Raw genomic sequence first — 16421 nt, 5'->3', positions numbered from 1 at the left:
CTGGAGCGGAGGCGGCTGGAATGGGAGAGGGAGATGAAAATGAGGGAGCTGGAGGATCATGAAGAACAGCGTCAACATGAGGAGAAACAACGTCAACATGAGCAGGAGGAGAAGGAGAGGGAACGTCAGGAGAAGGAGAAACAGCATCAGCATGAACTGGAGCTGGCCAGGCTGAGGAGCAGTGGGGCCCCGGCTGCGGCTGCGGTGAGTGCGGGGGGACCCAAGACTGCAAGGAGCTTTGATAAGTGCTTCCTGGCCCAGCGTAAGGAGGGGGAGGACATAGATAGCTTCCTGACGGCCTTTGAGAATGCCTGCGAGATGCACAGGGTTGACCCTGCAGACAGGCTCCAGTTTCTCACCCCCTTATTGGACCCCAAAGCCGTGGAGGTGTACAGCAAAATGAAAGGGCAGGAAGCAGGGGACTACGAACTGTTCAAAAAGGCCCTGCTCCGTGAGTTTGGGCTGACCCCCGAGATGTACTGGAAAAGGTTCCGGAGTCAGCGTAAAACGCCTGAGGTCACCTACCTACAACTGGTCAACCGGATGCAGGGATATGCCCGCAAGTGGACAGCTGGGGCCCGAGCTAAAGAGGACCTGCTTGACCTAATCATACTGGAGCAACTGTATGAACAGTGCCCTTCCGACCTGAGGCTGTGGCTGGTGGACAAAAAGCTCGAGAACCCCCAGCACGCAGGGCAGCTGGCCGACGAGTTTGTGAACAGTCGGTCAGGGGGTAGCCGGGAGGAGTCCCAAAAGAACAGGCCCCCCCCGATGCAGAGAGAGAGTCACCAGGGGACCTCCCAGTGGGGAAATGTGGAGAACCCCCTCCCAAGGGGAACGCCTGGCGTCAGGACCATTCGACCTGCTCGAGGGGACCAACGTGACCTGAGCTGCTATCACTGTGGCCAGAGAGGCCACGTACGGACCCAGTGCCCCAGGCTCAGGGACAGACTGAGCAGACCCAACCTACCCAGGGTTAACTGGGTAGGGACCCAGTCGGATGAGGGGCAGACGACCCAGACAAGGGGGGCTGCCAGCTTACCACCTGCGCAGAAGGGAACAGTACCCCAGGCCAGCTCCGCCGGAGGGCTGGATGCTCCAGACTCAAGGTTCTCGGTTTACAGGGTGGGCGCAGGGCAGTCCCTCCGGAGAGAGGGCCTTGTTCCCCTGGAGGTGGATGGGAGGAAGGTCAACGGATACTGGGATATGGGCACGGAGGTGACACTGGCCCGGCCTGGGGTGGTGGCCCCATATCGGGTGGTGCCCGACACCTACCTGACCCTGACAGGGGTGGGCGGGACACCATTCAAGGTGCCCGTGGCAAGGGTACACCTGAAATGGGGGTCCAAGGAGGGCCCCAAAGATGTGGGGGTACACCACCATTTGCCCACTGAGGTGTTGATGGGGGGAGACCTAGAGGACTGGCCAACCAAGCCCCAGACCGCCCTGGTTGTGACCCGTAGCCAGAGCCGGCGAGGGGCACTGCGCCCTGACCTTGGGGAGGGTACCACACCGGAGGCGCAGGACCCTACCCTGGTGGGCAGGGAGCGCCGAGGGGCACGGCTCAGAGAGGCGGAGGCCTCAGACCTGGCCACTGAGGGGGAACCGGGCCCCGTCCCTGCCCCAGCCGCTGAGTTCCAGGCCGAGTTGCGGAAAGATCCCTCCTTGCGGAAGCTCAGGGACCTGGCCGACCTCGGTGTGGTACAGACCATGAGGAGAGGCTGCCAGGAGAGGTTCCTGTGGGAGAAGGGGTTCCTGTACCGAGAATGGGCTCCCACAAGGGAAGTGGAGTCCTGTGGGATCAGGAGGCAGCTGGTGGTCCCCCAGAAGTATCGCCGCAGGCTCCTGTACCTGGCCCATGACATCCCCCTCGCAGGGCACCAGGGAATCCGGCGCACCCGGCAGAGGTTGCTACAGAACTTTTACTGGTCCGGGGTCTTTACCACGGTCCGGCAGTATTGCCGATCCTGTGAGCCCTGTCAGAGGGTGGGGAAGGGCCGGGACAAGGGGAAAGCGGCTTTGAGACCTTTGCCCATCATAGAGGAGCCTTTCCAGAAGGTGGCCATGGACATCGTGGGGCCTCTCAACAAGACGACCCGGTTGGGGAAGAAATACATTCTGGTGGTGGTAGATTTTGCCACCCGCTACCCCGAGGCAGTGCCCTTAGCTTCCATTGAAGCAGACACCGTGGCCGATGCGCTCCTGACCATTTTCAGCCGAGTGGGGCTCCCCAAGGAAGTCTTGACAGACCAAGGCTCCAACTTCATGTCGGCCCTGCTCCGGTGCTTGTGGGAGAAATGTGGGGTCCGGCACAACTGGGCCTCAGCTTATCACCCCCAGTCCAATGGGCTGGTGGAGAGGTTCAATGGGACGCTAAAGATGATGCTGAAAACCTTTATGAACCAGCACCCGCAGGATTGGGACAAGTACTTACCTCACCTGCTGTTCGCGTACAGGGAGGTGCCCCAGGAGTCTACCGGATTTTCGCCTGTCGAACTGTTATATGGCAGGAGGGTGAGGGGCCCCCTGGACCTGATGAGAGACGAGTGGGAGGGGAAGGCCACTCCCAATGGAGAGTCAGTGGTGGAGTATGTCCAGATCTTCCGAGAGAGACTGGCTGAACTCATGGGCCTGGCCAGGGAGAATCTGGCCAGAGCCCAGAGGAAGCAGAAGGTCTGGTATGACCGCACGGCACAGGCCCGCGCCTACGCCAATGGGGATCAGGTGATGGTTCTCATCCCCATGAGAAAGAACAAACTACAGGCCGCCTGGGAGGGCCCTTTCAAGGTTGTCAAGCAGCTCAATGAGGTAAACTATGTGGTGGAGCTGTCGAACCGGGCGCACCACCGCCGGGTGTACCATGTGAATATGATGAAGCCATATTATGCCGGGGGAATGTGGTGTTGGCCGTGTGTGGACATTGGGAGGAGCAGGGAGATGACTCTTTAGTAGATCTATTCCTAGAGCTGGTTCCCCCCTAGAAACAATTCCCCTCTCGGATCAGCTAACCCCTGCCCAGCAAGCTGAGGTCAGGGGGGTGCTGCATCCGTACCGACAGCTATTTTCCAACCAGCCTGGACGCACTAATCTGACTGTCCACCGGGTGCAGACAGGGTCGCACCCGCCGATAAGATGCTCCCCCTTCCGAGTCACAGGGAAAACTGCTCAGGACCTGGAAAGAGGGGTCAGGGACATGCTGGCTTTGGGGGTGATCCAGCCATCTGCCAGCCCTTGGGCCTCGCCGGTGGTGCTGGTCCCCAAAAAGGACGGGTTGGTCTGGTTCTGTGTGGACTATCAGAAGCTCAATGCCATCACTGTATCGGATGCCTACCCCATGCCCAGGCCTGATGAGCTCCCAGACAAGCTGGGAGGAGCTCGACACCTTACCACCATGGACCTTACAAAGGGCTACTGGCAAGTGCCGCTGGATGCAGATGCCTGGCTGAAATCGGCCTTTATCACCCCTCTGGGCCTCTATGAGTTCCTGACCCTGCCTTTCGGCCTCAAGGGAGCGCCGGCCACCTTCCAGCGCCTGGTGGATCAGCTACTGAGGGAGATGGAGAGTTTTGTTTTGGTGTACATTGATGACATCTGTGTCTTTAGCCAGACCTGGGAGGACCACGTGTCCCAGGTTAGACAAGTGCTGGTCCGACTCCAGGGGGCTGGGCTGACTGTAAAAGTGGAGAAGTGCAAGGTGGGGATGGTGGAAGTATCTTACCTGGGCCATCGGGTGGGGAGCGGCCGCCTAAAGCCGGAACCAGCCAAGGTGGAGGTGATCAGAGACTGGCCCACTCCCCAAACTAAAAAGCAGGTCCAAGCCTTTATTGGGATGGCCGGGTACTATCGAAGATTTGTGCCCCACTTTAGCACCATAGCCACCCCCATCACTGAGCTATGCAAGAAGGGGAAGCCAGACAAGGTGGTCTGGACCGAGCAGTGCCAGGAGGCTTTCCGGGCGTTGAAGGAGGCTATGGTCAGTGGCCCAGTTCTGGCAAACCCAGACTTCGACAAGCCCTTTGTGGTGTTCACCAATGCCTCCAACACGGGACTGGGGGCGGTGTTAATGCAGGAGGATGGAAAGGGGGAGAGACACCCCATCGTGTACCTGAGCAAGAAGTTGCTACCCCGGGAGCAACACTACGCGGCCATCGAGAAGGAGTGCCTGGCCATGGTGTGGGCCCTCAAGAAACTAGAGCCCTATCTCTTCAGGCGACACGTCACCGTCTACACCGACCACTCTCCCCTGACCTGGCTGCACCAGATGAAAGGAGCCAACGCCAAGCTCCTGAGATGGAGCCTGCTCCTGCAGGATTACGACATGGACGTGGTCCACGTGAAGGGAAGTGCCAACCTGATAGCGGATGCGCTGTCCCGGAGAGGGGGCCCCGAACTTCCCTAGGTCACTGGTCACAGTGACCCCACTCAGTTCAGTCTCGAAGGGGGGAGAGATGTGACGCAGCAGGGAGGGGGGAGTGTTGACCTGGGGGTGTCACAGGGGAGTTTCAGTGGGGATGGGAGACCTGAGAGCCTGTCACCTGAGCCAGGACGGGGAGGGGGAGGTAACACCTCTGCCCGGGAAACTGGACAGAGGCTGCAGGAGAGAGCCTGCTGGGGGGGCAGGGGTTGGTTTCAGTTTTGTGCTGGGTGGTGGAACATAGGGCACCCCAAGCTCCCTACCCCCCAGAAGGACTTGACTGAGGGGTCCTGGTTGTACCCACAAGCTCTGTTTTAGACTGGGTTCCTATTGTCCAATAAACCTTCCGTTTTACTGGCTGGCTAAGTCACGGTGAATCCCAGGAAGAGGGGTGCAGGGCCCTGACTCCCCCACACTCTATGACACAGGGCTTGGACTGTCCCAGCGGGACTCAGGCTCTGACCCTCCCCTTGGCAGGGCCCTAGGACCTGGCTGCGCACTGACCCAAGTCAGACTGATTTGTGTGTGGACGGAAAGGGGGCTTGGGCTCAGCCCTAAGTCAGAGCCTGGGCATGGTGAGCTGTGTAGACGCCCTCGGTGTCAGCAGGAGATCGAGGTTTTGAACCCCACCCTCGTGATCCCAAACTCTTTGTTTACTCCCACGCCCGCAACGCTCTGCAACCGTGACCTGCCATCCCTGTGTGGCCGGCTGCTTGGTCGTATCCAGCCCTGGCATTATTACTGAGTGTCATCACTGAGACAAGGGGGAGCTGGGCTGGCTTATTCCAGGGCTGCCTATGGCCCCAGTTGTGCCTAGGGACACCCAAAGCCTCTGCTGCCCATAGCCACAATGCCGGTTGCTTTCCAAGGGCCTGGTCCCTCCCCGCATAGCCTCCCGTGGCTCTTGGCTCAGTCCTCGAGGCAGGTAAAAGGAGCCCGGCTGTGTGGGACCTGGAGGGTGCTTGGCAGAGAGGCTGTCTCCGTGACAGCGTGGCAGTGATTTTCCAGCAGTTTCTAGCCTGACATGAATAGTTGGTGGAGTCCTGCTCCTGGGTCAGACCCAGGAATCTCTTACTAGCCATGTGGCAGGGTCTGAGCCCCGAGTACAGCCCCCCAGTGTCCTGGGGAAAGGGCAGCCCAGCTCCCATCTTTGCCTTTGGTCTGTCTGGGCCGTGCAGAAGCCCTGGCTCAAACCCGTCCGGATCTGGAGAGTGATCTGATGCAGATCTGGTTCCAGAACCAAGCCTTGCTGCTCAGCCCCGGAGCTGCTCTGGGTAAGGAGGGACACCCCCCAATGGGACATAATGCAGCTCGTCTTCTAGCCAGGGGGTCCCACTAGCACCTGCCCCCCGCGAGTGAAACCTGAGTCCCCAGGTGCCCCCATGGTGGAATTGCAGCCTCCACAGCTGTGTGCTTTGAGGCTGCCCCATTTACCGTGTGCACTGGAGTCGTGGCTAATGCAAAGCCCAAGAGCCACAGGAAGAAGCTCTCCGAGACCCAAATGCAGCCCTTGGCTGTGTGTACTGTGTGATCCCTAAAGACTACAGGTCCCATCATACATTGCCACACCTTGAGCTGACTTAATGCCTCGGAGTTCTCCACCCCTTGCACGTGCACCGTTGCCCTCTCCAGGACAGAGCCAGAACCGCCGCACTGTGTCTCATAGACTCTGCACAGGGCTGAGAACTGGAGCAGGAAGAGGGGCTGCGCCGTCGCCGTGGGATGAGGCGTGTGCCCGCAGGCCTGGTGCAGCATTGAACCGGGGGGCGGCTGCAATCTGCTCCAGAGCAGCCAAACTGGAGGAGGCTCTCGGGCTGCTGCCAAGTTTCCCACCCTCGGCCTGGTGTCGTTCTCGTGCCCTGCGCCGGGGGCTGTTGCTGGGACGTGGGTTGCTGGAAGCTCCAGCAGCCAAGCAAAGTAACTTTTTTCATCCAGGCCTTTTTAGGGTTTGCTCCCTTGACTTCGCTCCTGATTCTTTGGTGACATTTCAGGTTCGTCCCCTTGGGCCCCCTGCCGGACCCAGCAGCAGGGCAATTAGCCGTACAGGCTGCTCTCCCAGGGCAGGTGGCATGGCCCAGTGGGCTGGGAATGAGCTAACGCCTTCTGCCTCTTTATGGGGGGCACCCACGGGGACTTCGCTTCTAAAGCTTTTCACCTCTGGAGGGCTGATTCCAGTCCAGCCCGGGGAGCAGGGGACACTTGCTGCAGCAGCCAGGGTGCGATGAGCTGATCTGAGCCCCGTTCCTCGTTCCACGTGCATCCGTGTTACAGGACCAGCCGGCCCAGTGAGCACTAATCTGCCCTCTCTCCAGCAGAGCTGCCAGGGACTCCGAGATTGAGACAGGGTCTTGCCGGGTGCTGGGGGAGAGGTGGGGGGAAGCTTCCCCTGGTTCTGCCCAGCTCCTCCCACCAGCGTGAAATTGACTGTGCCCGCGGGAAGCAGCCAAGCAGGGCGACGACGGTGTATGTCGAACAGCCCCCCTTTCTCTCTCTCTCTTTTGCATTCCCTCTCTCTGCCTGGCACGCGCGTGAACACACACACACCCCCTCGTGCTCTCTGGTGCACACACGTTCTCTCTTTCACTCGCACCCTTTCTCTCTCTCTCTCTCTCTGTCTCTCTGTCTCTTTAAGGGACTCCAGTGAACCGAATCCCCATCATGGCCAAGCAGGTGCTGGACCTGTACACGCTGTACCGACTGGTGACCGAGAAGGGCGGCCTGGTCGAAGTGATCAACAAGAAGATCTGGCGGGAGATCACCAAAGGCCTCAACCTCCCCACGTCCATCACCAGCGCGGCATTCACTCTCCGCACGCAGTGAGCTGCTGCCGCCTTGCAGGGCGCGCGGGAGAGAGCTGGGCTGGGGGTGCCAAGGGGGCAGGGTCTGGAGGGTGGGGAAGGGAGGTTATGGGAAGGGGGGAACCAGATTGGGAGGACCAGGCTTTGCAGAGGGGGTCAGCCCCACTCCAGCGCCATCCCAGTGGCTCCTGCTTCCCGCAGGGTTTGGCCAGGTCCAGTAGTGATGATGGTGTGGTCGTCGTGAGGGATAATGGCCGGCGTGTGCGCCATTTGCCCTCTGGCGGCCATCCCACAGGGACGCTGAAGGCCTTTCCTCTGCCCACCACGGGGCCTCTCCCTTAGCTCAGGTAGTAGAGGCCGCCAGTTTGCGCCCCAAAGGTCCAGGGGTGGCTCAGAGAACGTCAAGGCTGCCAAGGGACTCGCTCAAAAGTCAGTAAACGCCAGAGTGAAGGTTGACGACCGAACCGTAACTCTGCCCCTTGTGGGTTTGCACCTGCATTTGTGCAGCACCTAGCACCGTGGGGCCTCGATGCTGAATGGGCTGACACAGCCCTGGCTGGGATGATTTAGTTGGGGATCGGTCCTGCTTCGAGCAGGGGGTGGGACTAGATGACCTCCTGAGGTCCCTTCCAACCCTGATATTCTATGATTCTATGATTCTAGGCAACGCTGCAACCCAATCATTAATGGTAACACCAGACAGGCCTTGCCATAGGTGCCGACTCCCCCTCTAGCCGGGGGGGGTGCTCAACCCCCGCTCCACCCCGAGCCCCGCCCCCACTCCACCCCTTCCCCCAAACTCCCTCCTCACCTCTTACCCGCCTCCTCCCCCGAGCATGCCCCGTTCCCGCTCCTCCCCCTCCCTCCCACAGCTTCCTATGTGCCGCAAAACAGCTGTTTGGGTGGGAGGCACTGGGAGGGAGGGGGAGGAGTTGGTCAGAGGGTGAGAGGTGCTGGGGGGCAGAGGGGAGGGGGCAGCTTGGCTGCCGATGGGTGCTAAGCACAGGGTGGCTGGAGTGGTGACCCATTGTCCTTGGATGGGAGCATTGCTCTGAACCCTTTGAAATGCTCATGTGGGGTCATTAACCGGCCAGCCGGCAGCGGTGCGGGGTGGAAGATGCCACCAATCACAGCCAGGGGCTCATCACCCTCTGTGTCCCCCTCGCCCCCGCCCCCCTCCAGGTACATGAAATACCTGTACCCCTACGAATGTGAGAAACAAGCCCTCAGCTCCCCTGGCGAGCTCCAGGCCGCCATCGACAGCAACCGGCGAGAGGGGCGGAGGCAGACCTTTGGGACAGCACTTTTCAGCTACTCCCCCGTGGGCACCCCGGCCATGCTGGCCTCCCCGAAGATCCCCATGCCGGCCCTCACCGTCTCCACGCACAGCTGCAGCCAGACGAGCCAAGTGCACGCCATTAAGAAAGGTGGGCGGGGCGGGGAAGCCCCACAGTCAGGAGGAGATGGGGGACGGGGCCGCCTTCTGTGGGACGGGATCGCAGCATCCGCCAGCAGCTAGTGGGGGCTCGCCTTTGGCCCCGGGGGCAGGAGACGCGGGTCTGTCCCCCGTGCTGCACGCACGCTGCTTAGTGGGTGGATCGTGGGGATCCAGCCGAGGGGGCTGCCCCGGGAAGGAACTTGGCCACCCACTCGCTGCTGGACCCCGCAGAGGCCACGGCGTCCCGGTCTGCTGCAGTCTGGCAGGCAGTTCTTGGGGGGGAGACACCCAGCTGGTCCTAGTGGATGACCCCGGGCAGCTTCCTGGAGGCAGGCGATGTGCCCGGCTCCCTAGCCAAGCCCCCAGAGAGGGGAAATGCCTTCCCGGCGACCCCGCCGGCCATGCCTGGGCACAGGAGCGGCACCGCGCGTGGGCACCGCTGCTATGGGGATCCCAGCCTGGCAAGCGCCCGGATTCAGGGGCTGCTTTGACTCCAGCCCCGAGGAGCTTGCCCACCGCGGGGCGTTGGTCTGGCGGCCAGCAGAGGCCGGGAGGGGTCAGCAGCTCGGGGAGCCGCTCTGCCCCTCGTCACGCAGCCGGGCACAGGAGCCGGCTCCTTCCGCCCCGGCGTCTCTCCGGGCACAGCACCGCGGGGGCCCTCCTGCGCTGGCCCCAGGGGAGGGGGCCCAGCCCACCCTCTGGCCCTGCCACCCGCCTGCCAGCCCCTGAGCCCCTTGCCCCGCCTTGCGGTTCCAGAAGACGGCGTCCTGTCCGCGGCGGTGCCCAGCCGCATCGCCATCCCCGTCAGCCTGGCAGGGCACCACGTCGCCGCGGCCTCCCAGGCGGCCGCGCTGCAGCAGCTGCGGGAGCAGCTGGAGACGGGGGAGCCGCCCGAGAAGAAGGTGGCGCTGATGGCGGAGGAGCAGCAGCGGCTGATGCAACGCGCCCTGCAGCAGAACCTGCTGGCCATGGCCTCCCAGTTCCCCAGGGACATCAAGATCAGCAACCGAGGTCCCGGGCGGGGGGCGGGGCGGGCAGAGGGGGAGGGGCAGAGGGGCAGGGGCAGGGGCAGGGGCGGGAGGGGCAGAGGGGCAGGGGCAGGAGGGGCAGGGGCAGGGGCGGGTGGGGCAGAGGGGCAGGGGCAGAGGGGGAGGGGCAGGGGCGGGTGGGGCAGAGGGGCAGGGGCAGAGGGGGAGGGGCAGGGGCGGGTGGGGCAGAGGGGCAGAGGGGGAGGGGCAGGGGCGGGTGGGGCAGAGGGGCAGGGGCAGAGGGGGAGGGGCAGGGGCGGGTGGGGCAGAGGGGCAGAGGGGGAGGGGCAGGGGCGGGTGGGGCAGAGGGGCAGGGGCAGAGGGGGAGGGGCAGAGGGGGAGGGGCAGGGGCGGGCATCACAGCCTCGCTGGCTGGCGCGTTGTCACTGTCTGAACAGCTGTACCACCATGGGCTGTGACATGCTGCTGAGCTTGAAGCTAAGCAGGATCGGGGCTGCTCACTGGGTGGAGGGGGGACCCCAGCCGGGTGCCCCATTCCCCATGCTGTCCTCCGAGTCGGTACTGAGCCAGCAGCCCTGCATGGTGTTCAGGGACCGCAGGTTTGTTCGCCCTGGAGTCCCCGCAGGGTCCCCCCATGCGCCCCCCGGGAGAGATGCTCTTCCTGGAGTATTTCACTCCGGCGGCGGGACATGTGGCTGGTGGAGATAGGGCTGCTGTCTCCCCTGCCCATCTCCTGGAGCTCGAAGGAGGGAGCGCAGTGGAGAGCGGCTGAGCGGACCCAGTCCAGCCCTTCCCTGCGTGGGACAGATTCAGTCAGAGCCTGCTGGTCTCGTCACACCCACGCCGCTCAGCCTCTGGTGGGTGCCTGACCCGCGCCCGGCTGGCCTGGCCGTCCGGGGGGAACCAGCCAGGCTTTCCTGGGGCTCACATGGTATCTCTGCAGGTACCAGCCATAACACAACTGCCCTGGGGTGGGGACTGCTGTTCCCCCCCACAGGGGTTAATGAGAACCTGCAAACACACCGCAATAGAGCAGAGGGACAGGGCAGGATGGGGGCGGGGGCCACCCCGTGTTCCTGGATTTGTGATCCAGCATGATGGCAGTGAGCACAAGCCGAACCCCCGGTGGATTCGGGCGAGCGGAATGTCTGATCTAGAATGAGAGGGATACATGTGGGTGGATAGAGAGGCACGTATGTTGTGTAGAGGGGTATGGACGATGTAGAGACAGTGAGCTAGATAAGGGTTATGAACAGATGGAGGGAGACAGAGAGACAAGGTGGGGGAGGTGATATCTTTTATTGGACCAACTTCTGTTGGTGAAACAGACAAACTTTTGAGCTACACAGAGCTCTTCTTCGGGTCTGGGAAAGGTAGATAGACAGAGTGGTTTCCCCAGGGAATTGAAATTGGGGGGGTTTTCGAATTTACGGGAGCGGGTGTCAGGGCCAATGAGGGGTGAGACCGTGAGGGTGAAGGTGGGCTGTAGGGCACTATAGTAAAAACTGAAAAATGTTTCATGACGATTTTATTAGATTTTAAAATCATCACACAAATTAAAGTTGGCTACTCAAGCCTTCTATGAAGCACAACGTCTGCATCCTTCCTGGTTTCTTGTTATAATTTTGCACAACTCTGTTAATGAACTTCGTGAATGCAATGCGTTCAGCTTTGGTGGCTTCTCGTGTGTCCGGTACTTCCAGTCCTTCCATGGATATACTCATTAGTTCAGTCACAGGATCAGGCAGAAGGCGACGTCTTTCTGAACACAAAATTCTATTCAATGAGGCAAAAGAACGCTCAGCTGTGGCTGTTGTGACTGGGAGTGGCAAGAGATGAATTCCCACTTCTCTCAGCCCGGGAAACAGAGCACAAAGATCGGGTCGAGCCACTAGTGATGATAAAGAAGTTGAAGTCAAATCTTCATTCATTCGTCGTAGGATATTCCACTCTGTGTTCAAATTCTCAATTCTCTCCTGAGCACACGGCAGCCCCATGGCTGCTCGTGCCTCACTCCATTCAGCTGTCGGTGTTTTATAGGACAGGGATCTGTAAAAGCTGCATAGAGGTTGAGCAGAATCTAGAAGTCGCTGTTGTCGATTTTTAAGAATCTACTCTGTGTACTTTTTCAGTTGTCTTAACAAACACTTCTTGTCCTCTTCACTTAAGGATTCAATATAAACGCCTTCATTAGTCAACTTCTGGACTGACGTCTTTGCTTCTTCCAGTACTTTTTCAATGGATAGCTCTCTGATTGATCCAAATGTATCTTCTGTTGCTGGACAAAGATCTACTATTGTTGTAGCAGATGCCTGGATGGCACTGTTTAATGGCCCAAGTGCTTTCAACAGTAGACTTACGAGAGAGAGAGAATGGCAAAAGTCTTCTCTGAACATAGTAGCAAAAGTAATCCACCAGCCTCACTACTTAGATCCATCCCATCTTGGTAGATACTTTCCAAAGCCAGTATTAACGGCTGGAGTAATTTTAAGACAACAGCCAAGGATCGCTCATGAGAAAGCCAGAGGGTTTTCCCAGGTTGGACTAATTTGAACTTCAGTCCCAGTGTATCTTCTATACTTTCCCTGATTTTCAGTCTTTTTGGACTCTTGCTGAAAAAAGAATACAATGAAGACATTAAATTTGTAGCTTTTTAAATGTCTTTTGAAGAGTCTGCAGCCCAGACTAGCACTGCTTGGAGTAGATGGCCTCTGCAGTGTGTATAGGAGAGACTAGGGTTACACTTTTCTCTGAGCAAAGCTTGTGCTCCACCGTGTCTTCCAGAGAAGTTTGCAGCTCCATCAAATGCGCAAGCAGCCATCTGTTTGGGGTCCTATTGACAAGCATTTAACTCTTCTAAGATGTGGGTTGTCACAGATGCAGCCAATCTGTCCTCTATAACTTGAACATCTAGAAATGCATCTACTGGCCTACCGCTGACATCAAGATAACGTACACAATGACTTAATACTTGATGCCCATTTGCATCGGTGCATTCATCAGCCATGTATGCAAATTTTTTGAATGTGGTGAGAGAGTTCTTCACTTTTTCAGCTGTTGAGTCTTTCATTGTTGCACCGCATACATCTAGCCAGTCAGTTGAGTTTCTTCCAGAAAGACAGTGAGCATTTGCTGGTCTTGTTCGGAACCAGTGTTCAACTCCAGGATGAAGTGACCATGCACTTAACATTGGCCTCCAGTTCGTAGTGTGTGGCATCTCTTGCTTAAATAGACAGTAGGATGCCACAGCCATGTTTGTTCGCATGAACTGTGTTGTGTCTCCAGCATTCTTAACAGCCTCATTAAGTACTTATAAAATTGGCTTTGAAAGGGGCTTATGAGGCTTTCTGCATGTTGATGCACTCCAGAGGCCCTGTGTTTTGCAGCCTTTTCACGTAGTTTGTCAGCATTGGCTTTGCTGATCGGTTTGACAAACCAAGCTCCTCCACTTTTTCCAATTATAGCACTGGGAAGCTTTCCTTCTTCATAAGCTTTTTTGCAAGAGGTGCACCAGTAGCCATCTTTTGTAACTTCAGTAAATGGGAACACTTTGACCGACAAACATCAGGAACTGCCTTTAGGTTTTGGAGACACGGTTTCTTCAGTAGGTAGCTGTTTTCATGCTTCGGGCTGGCCGGATGTAGATACACCACTTGACCGTTCAGATGACATGTTGATATAGTCTTGGTTCTTGACGTGTTCTTCACCTTGGTTAGTTTTTGAGGCCTTTGAGTGGAAAAATTGTTTTTTGTCTTTTCATTTTCACTTTGACCTGCAACATATAAAAGAGATCTGAATAAAGTCAATGTTTTGTTAGGATAATGCAAATTTAACGTAAGGATAATGCAAGTTACACCAAAACACATAACAGGTCTAGATTTCTAAAAAGATATAATTTTTTTAAAAAAATGTATTTAATTTAAATTGACTTTTGAAAAGTAAGCCATCCTGGGATAAGAGGGAAGTCCTCTCATTGATCAGTAACTGATTAAAAGATGGGAAACAAAGGGTAGGAATAAATGGTCAGTTTTCAGAATGGAGAGAGGTAAATAGTGGTGTCCCTGAAGGATCGGTACTGGGACCAGTCCTATTCAACATATTCATAAATGATCTGGAAAAAGGGGTAAACAGTGAGGTGGCAAAATTTGCAGATGATACAAAATACTCAAGATAAGTCCAAAGCAGACTGCGAAGAGTTACAAAGGGATTTCACAAAATTGGGTGACTGGGCAACAAAATGGCTGATGAAATTCAATGTTGATAAATGCAAAGTTGCAAAACACAATCTCAACTATACATACAAAATGATGGAGTCTGAATTAGCTGTTAACACTCAAGAAAGAGCTCTGGGAGTCATTGGGGATGGTTCTCTGACAACATCCACTCAATGTGCAGCGGCCGTCAAAAAAGCCAACAGAACGTTGGGAATCATTAAGAAAGGGAGAGAGAATAAGACAGAAAATCTCATATTGCCTTTATATAAATCCATGGTTTGCCCACATCTTGAATACAGTGTGCGGATCTGGTCACCCCATCTGAAAAAAGATCTATTGGAATTGGAAAAGGTTCAGAGACAGGCAACTAAAATGATTAGGGGTATGGAACAGGAGGAGAGATTAAAATGACTGGGAATTTTCAGCTTGGAAAAGAGACGACTAAGGGGGGATATGATAGAGGGCTATAAAATCTTGACTGGTGTGAAGAAAGTGAATAAGGAAACGTTATTTAATCCTTCACAGAACACAAGAACTAGCAGTCACCCAATGAAATTTATAGGCAGCAGGTTTTAAAAAAACAAAAGGAAGTATTTCTTCACACAACATAAAGTCAACCCATGGAACTCTTTGCCAGGGGATGCTGTGAAGACCAAAATTATACAATAAAAAAAGAACTAGATAAATTCCTGGAGAATAGATCCACCAGTGGCTATTAGCCAGGATGGGGAGGGATGCAACACCATGCTCTGAGTGTCCCTGGCCTGTTTGCCAGAAGCTGGGAATGGGCGACAGGGGATGGATCACTTGATGATTCCCTGTTCTGTTCATTCCTTCTGAAGCACCTGGCATTGGCCACTGTCGGCAGACAGGATACTGGGCTTGATGGACCCTTGTTCTGACCCATTATGGCCGTTCTTATGTAAAAATTAATTATAATAATAAAAATGTTTAGTACAGAAACTCCCCAACATAATGACCTCTCAGGATAGCAACAATGTGAGATAACATTGGTTGAGTTCAGGATCCTGACGCAGGGAAGAAAGGTAAGCAGCAGGATACGGACCCTGGACTTCAGGAAAGCAGACTTCGACTCCTTCAGGGAACGGATGGCCAGGATCCCCTGGGGGACTAACTTGAAGGGGAAAGGAGTCCAGGAGAGCTGGCTGTATTTCAAGGAATCCCTGTTGAGGTTACAGGGACAAACCATCCCGATGAGTCGAAAGAATAGTAAATATGGCAGGCGACCAGCTTGGCTTAATGGTGAAATCCTAGCGGATCTTAAACATAAAAAAGAAGCTTACAAGAAGTGGAAGGTTGGACATATGACCAGGGAAGAGTATAAAAATATTGCTCGGGCATGTAGGAATGTTATCAGGAGGGCCAAATCGCACCTGGAGCTGCAGCTAGCCAGAGATGTCAAGAGTAACAAGAAGGGTTTCTTCAGGTATGTTGGCAACAAGAAGAAAGCCAAGGAATGTGTGGGCCCCTTACTGAATGAGGGAGGCAACCTAGTGACAGAGGATGTGGAAAAAGCTAATGTACTCAAGGCTTTTTTTGCCTCTGTTTTCACTAACAAGGTCAGCTCCCAGACTGCTGCGCTGGGCATCACAAAATGGGGAAGAGATGGCCAGCCCTCTGTGGAGATAGAGGTGGTTAGGGACTATTTAGAAAAGCTGGACGTGCACAAGTCCATGGGGCCGGACGAGTTGCATCCGAGAGTGCTGAAGGAATTGGCGGCTGTGATTGCAGAGCCACTGGCCATTATCTTTGAAAACTCGTGGCGAACCGGGGAAGTCCCGGATGACTGGAAAAAGGCTAATGTAGTGCCAATCTTTAAAAAAGGGAAGAAGGAGGATCCTGGGAACTACAGGCCAGTCAGCCTCACCTCAGTCCCTGGAAAAATCATGGAGCAGGTCCTCAAAGAATCAATCCTGAAGCACTTGCATGAGAGGAAAGTGATCAGGAACAGCCAGCATGGATTCACCAAGGGAAGGTCATGCCTGACTAATCTAATCGCCTTTTATGATGAGATTACTGGTTCTGTGGAAGAAGGGAAAGCAGTGGATGTATTGTTTCTTGACTTTAGCAAAGCTTTTGACACGGTCTCCCATAGTATTCTTGTCAGCAAGTTAAGGAAGTATGGGCTGGATGAATGCACTATAAGGTGGGTAGAAAGCTGGCTAGATTGTCGGGCTCAACGGGTAGTGATCAATGGCTCCATGTCTAGTTGGCAGCCGGTATCAAGTGGAGTGCCCCAAGGGTCGGTCCTGGGGCCGGTTTTATTCAATATCTTCATAAATGATCTGGAGGATGGTGTGGATTGCACTCTCAGCAAATTTGCGGATGATACTAAACTGGGAGGAGTGGTAGATACGCTGGAGGGGAGGGATAGGATACAGAAGGACCTAGACCAATTGGAAGATTGGGCCAAAAGGAATCTGATGAGGTTCAATAAGGATAAGTGCAGGATCCTGCACTTAGGACGGAAGAACCCAATGCACAGCTACAGACCAGGGACCGAATGGCTAGGCAGCAGTTCTGCGGAAAAGGACCTAGGGGTGACAG

At 56.1% G+C, this 16421-nt stretch overlaps 1 protein-coding gene across 2 annotated transcripts in view; it reads left to right on the top strand.

Annotated features, from left to right (window-relative positions):
• ARID3C (AT-rich interaction domain 3C) overlaps nt 1-16421 on the top strand; it is a 158027-nt gene that overhangs the window by 130417 nt on the left and 11189 nt on the right. For both annotated transcript variants that reach the window (XM_084627670.1, XM_084627671.1), the window contains 3 exons: nt 7047-7230; nt 8395-8639; nt 9407-9661. In XM_084627670.1, the coding sequence (XP_084483796.1) occupies nt 7047-7230; nt 8395-8639; nt 9407-9661 (684 nt within the window). The remainder of the gene's footprint in view (nt 1-7046; nt 7231-8394; nt 8640-9406; nt 9662-16421) is intronic.

The sequence above is a fragment of the Lepidochelys olivacea genome, assembly GCF_965140295.1.
Source record: "Lepidochelys olivacea isolate rLepOli2 genome assembly, chromosome: 5".
Classification (NCBI taxonomy): Eukaryota; Metazoa; Chordata; order Testudines; family Cheloniidae; genus Lepidochelys; species Lepidochelys olivacea.
The sequence above is the reverse complement of the archived record's forward strand: the minus strand, read 5'-3'. Positions and strand labels throughout refer to the sequence as shown.